We start from the raw sequence: 9,927 nt of genomic DNA on the forward strand, positions 1-9,927 counted from the left end.
CTCTCTGTCTCTCTTCCTATCCCTCTCAGCCTTTCTCTCCTCTGTTTGTCTGTGTCTGTCTGTCTCTCTCCCTCTGTGTGTGTCTCTCTCTTCTCGCTCTTTATCTCTGATACTCTCCCTCTCTCTTCCTGAGGTTGTCTCTGTCTCTTATTATCTGATTCTTTCCCTCTCTCCCCCTTCTCTTTCCCTTCCTCCCTCCCTCTCCTTCCCTCCATCCATCTCTCTTTCCCCATTCTTTCCCCCTTCTTGTTGTCTCTGTCTGTCTCTCTGTCTCTCTATTTTTCAGTCTCTTTCTCCTTTCTTTGTGTCTCAGTGTTTCGTCTCTCTCTCCCCATACTTTTTTTCTCTCTCTCCCCCCATACTTTCTCTCTCTCTGTCCATCTTTCTCTCTGTCTCTGTCTATCTGTCTGTCTCTGTCTCTGTGTCTCTATCTTTCTCTCTCCCTCTGTCTCTGTCTCTTTCCCTTCTTCTCTTTATCTTTTCCTGTCTTCCTATCCCCCTTTTCTCTCTCTCTCTGTCTCTCTCTGTCTCTCTCTAACCCTCTCTCTCTCTCTTCCTCTCCCTCTGCACCTTTCTCTCCTCTATTTGTCTCTGTCTGTCTGTCTCTCCCTCCTTCTGTGTGTCTCTCTTCTTGCTCTTTATCTCTGATGCTCTCCCTCTCTCTTCCTGAGGTCGTCTTTTCCTCTGTCTCTTACTATCTGATTCTTTCCCTCTATCTCTCCCCCTTCTCTCTCCCTCCCTTCCTCTGTCTTTCCCCTTTCCCCGTGTCTCTGCCTGTCTCTCTCTCTTCTTGTCTCTGTCTCTTTGTGTCTCTATCTGTTTTTATTTATTTTTTCCAAATGCTTTATTAACTTCTGATTTGCATCATTCATTTCCGCCAGATTTTGAGTTACCAATTTTTTCCCTGTTTCCCCCCTACCCACCGCCCCAAAATAGCAGTCCCACAGGAAATCCCCTCCTCCAATCTGCTCTCTCCCATATTTTCTCCCATACCCCTTTCGACTTTCCCAGTGGATGTCCATGCCCCAGTGCCTGTATATCTTATTTCCCAATTACATGTAAAATAGTATTAATTATATATATATATATATGTATATATATATATATATATATTTGAGTATTTGATTTTAAAACTTTGAATTCCAGATTCATTCCCTTCCTCCCTTGTCACCCACCTTTACTGGGAAGATAAGCAGTTCAGTATAGGTTGTACATGTGTGGCTAATGCAAAACAGTAACATAGTAGATATATTTTAAAAGACTGACTATATTTCCCTCCTTCCTATCCCACCTCCCACTTGTTCTATTCTCTACTTTGATCCCGTCCCTTTTCAAAAGTGGATGCTCCCAACTTCCCTCCCACCCAGCCTGCCCTCCCTTCTGTCATCCCCCTTCTCATCCCCTTCCCCCTCTTACTCTCCTGGAGGGTGAGATACCATACTTAGTGTGTATTTCATTCCCTCCTCAAGCCAAATTCAGTGGGAATAAGGTGGACCCATTCCCTTTTGTCTTCCTATTCTTTCCCTCCATTGTAACCATTTTCCCTTTCCTCTTCTATATGAGATAGTTTACCCCCATTCTGTCTCTCCCCATCTCCTCTCATTATATTCCTCTCTCACCTCTTCATTTCACCTTTTAAGTGTCATCCCTTCCTGTTAAATTGGTCCTGTGCCCTCTACCTATGTATACTTGTAAACATATAGAAACACATTCACATATGTGAATGTATATATATGTGTGTATATATATAATGTATGAATGTATATATATAATATATAATATAAAATAAATGTATATATAATGTGTATATATATTCACATATATATAGACGTGTGTGTGTGTGTGTGTGTGTGTGTGTGTATATATATATATATTTCTATTCCCTTCAACTACTGAGAAAAGTTTCATCAGTTACAATTATTGTTTTTCCATGTAGGAATGTTAATAGTTCAACTCTGATAAGTTCCTTATGATTTCTTTTCCCTGTTTACCTTCTCATGCTTCTCTTGCTTCTTGTATCTCTCTCTCTCTCTCTGTGTTTCTCAATCTTTGTCTCCTCACTCTTTCAGTGTCTCTCTGTGTCTCGTCTCTGTCTCTCTCCCCATACTTTCTCCCCCTTCCCTCTTTCCCTGTGTATCTGTCTCTCTCTCTCTCTCTCTTCCTCCCTTCCCCATCTCCCTTTCTGTCTTTCTCTGTGTGTCTTCCTTTCTTTTTCTTTCTTTCTCTCTCTTCCTCTGTCTCTCTGTGTCTTATTCTCTCCCTCTCTCTCTGCCTCTATTCCTTTCCCTCTGTACTCTCTGTCTGTCTCTGCCTTTCTGTCTCTCCCTCTGTCTGCTTCTCCTTCTGCCTTTTTCTCTGTCTTTCTATTCGTCTGTGTCTCTCTTCCTCTCCCTCTCTATCTGTGATTCTCTTGCTGAGTCTCTCTTTTTCTGTCTCTCTCTGTCTATCTCTCTCTCTCCGTCCCTCCCTCTCACCCCCTTTCTCTCCCACTTCTCTCCCTCTTCCCCCCGTCTCTGCCTGTTTCTCTCTTTCTGTTTCTCTCTCTGTGTTTCTCTATCTCCTCTCTCTTTCTCTGTCTCTCTTCCTCTCTCCCTCCCTCTGTCCTCTCCTGTTATCTCTCTTTTTCTCTCTCTCTCCCCCTCCCTCTCTCTCCTCCCTCTCTTTCCCTCCCTCCACTCTCTCCCTTTCTCTCTCTCTGTCTGTCTCTATCTCCCTCCTCTGTTTCTCTCCCTTCTCTCTGTCTTACTCTCTCCCCATCCCCCTTTCTCTCTCTTCGTCTCTGCCTTCCTTTTTTCTTTCTGTTTCTCTTCTGCCTGTGTCTTTCTCTCTCTCCTCTCTCTCTCCCTCCCTCTCCCTCTCCATCTCTCTCTCTCTGTCTCTCTCTCTCCCCCTCCCTCCCTCCCTCTGTGTATCTCTTTTTCTCTCTCATTCTGTCTCCCTTTCTCTCCCTCTCTATCTCTGATTCTCTGTCTTGATGATTGTCTCTGTCTCTCCCTCCCTCACTGTCTCCCTTCTTCTCTCTCCCCCCTTTCCCCCTGTCTCTGTCTTTTTGTCTCTCTTCTTCTCTTTGTCTCTTTTTGTCTTTCTCTCTCTCTTTCTCTGTTTTCTCTCTGTTTCTCTCATCTTTTTCTGTCTCCCCATACCTTTCTCTGTCTCTCTTCCTCTCTCCGTCTCTGTCTCTTCCTCCCTCCCTCCCTCCCTCTCTCCCTCTTTCTCTCTCTCCCCCCCCCTCCCTTTCCGTCTCACCCTCCCCTTCCTGCCCTGTCCTGCCTTCCCCTCCTGTCCTAACTCCAGCGTGGAGAATCTGTGCCTCTGCCTGGGGAAAGAAGGCGGGCCGGGGTGGGGGGGGGGGGAGGGGCAGCCGGGCGGGGCCCGGGTGGAGGGGGAGGAGCTTCAATAATAGGAGAGGAGCCTGGCTGCAGCGGCCTCAGCTGAGCGAGTCCAAGGGCTGGTGCTTGCTGCTTTGGTCCGGCTGCCGTCCAGTGCAACTGGCGGTGGGTGCGGGATGCTGTGGCTGGCTCCGGCCCTGAAGCGAGCTGAGAGCAGCGCTTCGGGCCTCCAGGCGGTGGAGGCCGGCTCTGGTCGGTCCGACTGCCCGTCGGCGCTCCCTACCGGTCCTGGCGCCGGGCGCTCCGTCCGCGCGTCCGAGTGCCTCTCCCCGGCGGCGCCGCTGTGGCCGGCTAGCCATGCCTTTCTACAAGCGGCGCGTGGTGCCAGCGCGCCTGTGGCCAGCCCGGGCCGCGCTGCCCCTGCCCCTGACAGAGCTTCGCGACGTGAGTGGCGTAGCGGCCCTCAGCCTGCTCCGGCAGCTCGCCGACCTCTGCGGCCATTCCCTGGCCCTGCTGGAGGAGCTCGAGGGCCACCTGCTGGCGTTGAGCCGCCGGACGGCCCGCCTGCAAGAGCGTACTGGCCGCCTGCACCGGTGTCTGCTGCGCTCAGCTGCCGCCGCTGCCCCCAGCATGAGCCCCGAGTCAGGTAAGCGGCCCCGACGGCCCAGCTCTCTGCGGTCCTCGGCCCCTCCACCGGGAAGCCCTCCCGCGGTCCCTGGCCCGGGACCAGGCACACAGCTGGACGCGGGAGAGGGAAAGGGGTGCGCGTCGAGACGGCCATGCTTGACCCTAGAGCAAGAGGGCACACGCTGGGGTGGGCCGGGTACCTCCCCACCCGCCACACTTGTCTGGATTCTGCTTCTTGGGTTCTTTCCGCGGCTGTCGGACTGGCTGGGAAACTCTCCTCCCCCCTGGCACTTGGCTTCGAGTTCTCCCCTGCCCCTTCCCCTTCGTACTCTGGAGCAGCACACAGTCCCCATTCCCCACTCCCTGATTCCCGATTCTGGGGCACGGTGAGCAAGGAAGAGGAAAGGCTGGCCATGCCCACAGGCTTTCCTTCCCGGTGACACCACTGTCTTTTCTTGAACACCCTTTTCCAATGCCCTGGGGAGAAGATGCCCGGGCGGGACAAGATCCAAGTGGGCTGGTTTCTTTGGTCTGTCTCTCAACCCCAAGTCCTTTGAAACAAACCTGAAGGTGCAGGACCCCGTGGGTCAGCCCGGTGCCTTACCTAACCCTGAATCAGAGTTCCCCGAAGACGGGCAGCCCCATGTACAGCCGCTCCAGTGAGGGGCAAATTTGCCCAGAATGCCAGGTTCCCCATAGGAGCGCTTTCAGAACCCCTCTGAATTAATCCCTGCTGCAGCACCCTGGCCAAGAGGACAGCCAGTCTCTCCTCTGAAAACCTCCAGGGAGGGAGGGCCACGAGATCCCCTCATTCTCTCCCTCCCTAGGCAGTCGGCATTTGTTGTAGCTGGTATCTTGAATAGGGCATTTTGGGCGGCAACACTTTCACTCCGTGGGAAAGGTGCTGGAAGCAGCCCACTTTACCAGTAAAAAGCCAATTCTCATCCCCCACACGGAAAGAAAGCCAGAGCTCTAATGATCAATGCAGACCAGCCATGGGGGCCGGGGATGAGGCCCCTGGACAGGTTTGGGGTCCAGGGAGAATCAGTGCCAGGAAGGAGGTCTGAGGGTTACCCCATGCCATTGGTCCACCTCTGATGCCCTTTGCCTGCATCAGTGCAGCTTGGAGGGGCTTGGTGACTGAATCAGGATCTGTCCTCAACAATCAGGCCCCCTTCCCAGTAGTGCTATCCCCTTCTCCCCCTCTTCCCCTCCCCATTGTTAAAGGGTGACCCCCGTTTAATAACTGGTGGGGGCCCCTGGAGGAGGTGGTGAACAGTAGAGAAGTGGCCAAAGGCACTTCCCAGCCTCGGGCTGAGTCGCTAGTATACTGCTGTGGATTGGCCCTCATTATTATTGGCCTTGAACCTGGGGGTGGGGGGAAGTCCTGCAGGGACCTCAGTCATTCTGCTTGGGATCTAGGGCAAGCCTGACAGGGTTGGGTTCAGAGAATTTTTCAGTGATCTTGTAGAGCATTCACCCCATGGACATTCATTCACCCTGTGAACATTCTTTCACCCCATGAGCTCAGCATTCTGAGATGAGGCTGGGCCAAGGAGAGGAGCTTTGCTTTTCACTACTCCTTTGGGGATAAGGGAGGTTTTCCAACAAGAAGTGGACCTTTTCATAGCACTTCACCACTTGCCCAGGGAGGAGGGCAGGTCTCTGGCATTGGAGGGATTAGAATTGATCCTCTGGTCTCCTGGGTGCAGGGGACTCTTAGATGAGAAGACTCTGGCTCCCAATGCCCGTCATCCTTTTCTCTGTCGTTACTAGTCTTAGAGGGCCACCTAGGGTACCAGAGAGGTTCAGTGATGCACTTAGGCTCACACAGCCAGTTCAATGGTGGATTGGAACCCAGGTGTCCTGGTTTGGAAGCCAACTCTCTCCATGGTTCCATGCTGCCTCTTTCGCTCTTTGCAGCAGAACTTTTTGAGAGGAAGAATTTCAGAGGTGAGCCTTTGGGATTCTTGGGGAGGGGGAGGGGCCACCTTTAAAACTAGTGGCATTTTCAGGTTTATGTGTAAGGCCAGTCTTGTGGAGCTCTGTAGGAACTGAGAGTTGGGGTCACGAATTCCTTCTCTAGTATCAAAAGATCAGAGACCTTCGAAGAGAGAAGGGACCCTCTGACAGGGCATCTAGGCCAGGGAGGAAGCTGAGGTTCCCCCCTTGACCTTGAAAACACTGTCTGTATTTGCTAGTTACCGTCGCTTCCTTTCCTCTCCCTCTCTCCAATCCCTGGGAGTCTGGCTCTTGGCCTTCTCACTCAACTGCAGCTAACCAAGGACCTCTCGGTTGCCTCTTCTTCTTGACCTTCCTTCTGCCTGTGTCTCCATGCCAATCCTCTCCCTCATCTCCTTCCCATCTGACTGCTCCTTAGTCTTTTGCTCATCACCCATGTTCCCTGCTCCTCTGAATGTCTGCTAAGGCCTCATCCTCTCTTTTTCAACATTTCTGTACCTTTGCTTTGTGATCTCATTGGCCCCTAGGGTTCCTGCCTCCCAGATGGAGAGCTCTAGCCCTGGTCTCTGTCCCACATCACTGTTGGACAGTTCCCATTTTCTGTAAGGCATCAATGTCTCCAAAACAGAACTCATGATCTTTTTTTCCAAGTCTATCCTTCTTTCTAACTTCTGTACTCTGTCAAAGGCACCAGTCAGTCACCCATGTTTATATTCTCAATTCCTCACTCTGCTGCACTCCTCATATACCTTCAATTGCCAAATCTTACAGATGCTATGCCCACAATATCTTGCCTTCTACCCCTTCTGTCCGCTTACATGACCACCACTGTAGTTTAGGCTTCCATTGCGTTTCTTCTCCTAAGTGGGTTTTCCTGAATGTCTCCAATCCATTCTTCACACAGTGATCTTCCTAAAGCCAGGTCTGACCATGATACTCCCCCACTCCTGAAACTCCAGTGGCTCCCTCTTGCCTCCAGAATAAACTACACACTCCTCTATTTGCCACGTAAAGGCCTTCCCATTTTGGTTCCAGCTTAACTTTTTTTTTAATTCCATTTTCTTATAGACTTAATCATCAATAAATACAAACATTCCAGTATACAAAGAAGAAGATTGTATATGAAACTGATGAATTTCTGTTATCTATGGATTTTTAAATTGTGTGTTAAATTTACTAAGGAAGCAACCAAAGCGCCCTATTTGGGGCCCATTCTGACATCTTTGGGTTTTCTTCTGTGTCTTTTCAAGTTGTATTGATGTCCTTCCCTCACCTTTCCCTTCCTTTACAAATTTTCCCTTCCTTTCCTTTCCCTCCCTTCCCCTTTCCTTTCCCCTCCTTTTCCTTTCCCTCTCCCTTTCCCGTCCTTTTCCCTTCCTCTATCACTTCCCACTACCTACCTCTTATGGACCCTTCACAGAATAGAAGGCTTCCCTGGTAACAGACAGAGAAACCAACACATTGAGTACACGCTTGAGAATGTGGCATCTCTCTCTGTACATCCAGTCCATTTTGGCTCTTCCAGAAGGAGTATGGCATGTTTCTTTATCAGTTTTATGGAGTCCTCATTAGTCTGTGTGTTGATATGAGCTTTGAGGTTTCTTACAGTTGTTTTCCTTTCTTTCATTGTGGCTGTCATGGAAATTGTCCTCCTGGTTCTGTTCACTTCATCCTTGCATCTGTTAACCTAACCCTTCCCAAGTTTCTCTGAAGTTTTCATAGTCGCCACCTCTTACAACATGATAATATTCTGTTAAATTCATCTACCGGAATTTGTTCAGCCATCCCCCAATCGATAGGTGTTCATTTTGTTTCTCCTTGTTTACAGCAACAAAAAAGTATTAACGTAAATATCTTTGAAAATCCAAGTCCTTTCCGTTTTTTATGTCTTTGGGGTATATGCCTAGTGATATCACAGAAACTTCCTTGCCAGGAGTATTACACCTTAATCCTCTTTTACACACCTTTGCCTTTGCATGGGCTGTGCCCTGTGGCTGGAGAGCTCTCTCATCACCTCAGCCTCTTAGAATCCTTACCTTTCTTCAAAGCTCAGTTCAAGTGCCCCCTCCTCCAGGAAGCCCACCCTGATCCTCCTAGCTGCTCCAAGGCCTCCCCCAATCAATGTATTTTCTCCTGGCATATATGGAGGGTTTGTGTTGTTTCCTCAGTTTCATGAAAGTGTGGACGGACCATCTACTTGGGTCAGTCCCCTGTGTACTTTGGACAACAGACTGTGATCAGTGCTCTCTCATGCAGATAGACTCTCTCAACGTGCTATTTCTCAACCATTTGGATCTTCATTGATTTTCTTTGCAGCTGAAATGGCGTCTTTTCTCTTTTAGGATCTCTGCTACCCGTTGGTTACAAAGTCTCTCCCATTCCCATCTCTGCTACATCCCATTTTTGTGCTTGTGCTTGCTGTTGTGTGACTTTGACTGTTTTGTTTTCAGGCCCCATTGCTTTCTCTCTTTTTTTCTGGCTTTGTGGCACCTCTGGCTTCAAACCAGGAAGGACAGCTGGTTTATTTATGTTTCAATCACAGAACAGGCGGTGGGCAGCAGGCCATGGGTCCATGTGCTTCCATTGGTTGCAGCTTCCCAGGATCTGAACCTGACCCAGTGAAGCTGGAGAATCCTTCCTGGGGGAGGAAGGGAGGAGGACTCTTGGCCTTCTCCAGTGAGACTGGGGAAAAAGAAGAGGCTTTGTGGATCTAGGAGATGCCAGTGCTGGATTTTGGTTTTTCCTCAGGCTCACTGGGTTGCTGGAGCGGGAAAAAGGACCTGGAACTTTTTTTTAAACCATTTACTGTCTGATCATCTCCATGGTGAGTTTCGATGTGTTGAAAACAGCTTCCCTGGAAATTTGGGTCCCCAAATGTCTGCTGGAAAGTCTGGGAAACCTGAAACTTAATCTCACTCCTCTTCAGATGTGTGAATAGCTAAAGCCCTCACAACGTTGGGGTGTCGAAATAAAAAATAAAGAAGCCAACTCAGGTTGGGAGTGCTTGGTTTCCTGGCCCTTCAGCCAATGGGGTCTCAGCATTCTCTGTACTGTTGCCCTTAGACCTGGGAAGACTCGTTGCAGGTTGTGGCCACATCAATCCCAAGTCAGCAAATTCATTAGTTGGATTTTGCCTGCCAAGTGAATAGAATCATCGAGTGATTGAATTTGATGCAGCATGGACATAACACACAGTCAGTCAGCTAATCAGTTTTCCTTTGCTTTACTTTATGTGCCAGTTGCATTTTAATAGAAACTGTATGTGAGGATCTAGAGCTTGTTGCTGGTGGTGAGGCAGTAGCAGGCTTAGGATGGAAGACAAGGACAGGACACTTCTTCCCCCCCCTCCCTACCTGTGGCCAGTGTGCCTTACATTCATTCATTTATTCAGTCAGCTAGTCACAAAGTATTTATTTATTAAGCATTTACTAGGTGCCAGGCACTGGGGATCCACGGAGACGCACAAGCGCCGTCCCTGCCCTTGATGAGTTCACATTCTGATCCACGTGGCACAGATGGAAAATAAGATCTGGGTGGATTGGCAAAGACCTCTTGTAGAAGGTAGCTCAAGTCCTTTTCCATTAGAATGTGAACTCATCAAGGGCAGTGTTGTGTGTGTACAAGGAACAGTGAAGGGGCCATAGAATGTATGGAGAGGACCAAAGTAGAAGAAGACTTGAAAGATAAGAAGTGGCCAGTTTATAAAGGGCTTTAATTGACAAACAGATCCATTTTGACTTTATATTTGATCCTGGGGGTTTATCGAGTGACATGGTCAGACCTGCACTTTATCCATCTCTTATAGATGTTCTTTTAACACTTTAGCTCATTCAAGAGCTCCCTGTGCAACCACATGGATTGTTTTTGTTGTTTCCCTATTTTCTTCTTCACGGGATGATTTAAAATAGTAGCATTGGGGCAATGTCTGTGGACACAAAAGCATATTGGGTCCGTGTCTTCTGAGAACACTTTGGTGACTCTTAGGTCACAACAGAGAACAGACCCCATC

General features: G+C 49.1%; 1 protein-coding gene across 1 annotated transcript; it reads left to right on the plus strand.

Moving 5' to 3' along the window:
- Positions 1–3,406: 3,406 nt before the first annotated feature.
- On the plus strand, positions 3,407–8,845 carry LOC138141660 (NHS-like protein 2). Its single transcript, XM_069062401.1, has 2 exons — positions 3,407–3,975; positions 8,667–8,845. The coding sequence occupies exons 1-2, from the start codon at positions 3,687–3,689 to the stop codon at positions 8,729–8,731; spliced, it is 354 nt and encodes a 117-aa protein (XP_068918502.1). The 5' UTR covers positions 3,407–3,686; the 3' UTR covers positions 8,732–8,845.
- The last annotated feature ends 1,082 nt before the right edge of the window (positions 8,846–9,927 follow it).

This window comes from Petaurus breviceps, unplaced genomic scaffold (genome assembly GCF_028583685.1).
Source record: "Petaurus breviceps papuanus isolate PSGF00001 unplaced genomic scaffold, PetGlider_PUasm1.0 90451, whole genome shotgun sequence".
Lineage (NCBI taxonomy): Eukaryota > Metazoa > Chordata > Mammalia > Diprotodontia > Petauridae > Petaurus > Petaurus breviceps.

Excerpts from the sequence above, each read along its gene's own strand:
- LOC138141660 (XM_069062401.1), top strand. The coding sequence starts at position 3,687 with ATGCCTTTCTACAAGCGGCGCGTGGTGCCAGCGCGCCTGTGGCCAGCC. Across the intron at positions 3,976-8,666 it reads CAGCATGAGCCCCGAGTCAG|GCTCACTGGGTTGCTGGAGC; the intron begins GTAAGCGGCCCC and ends GTTTTTCCTCAG.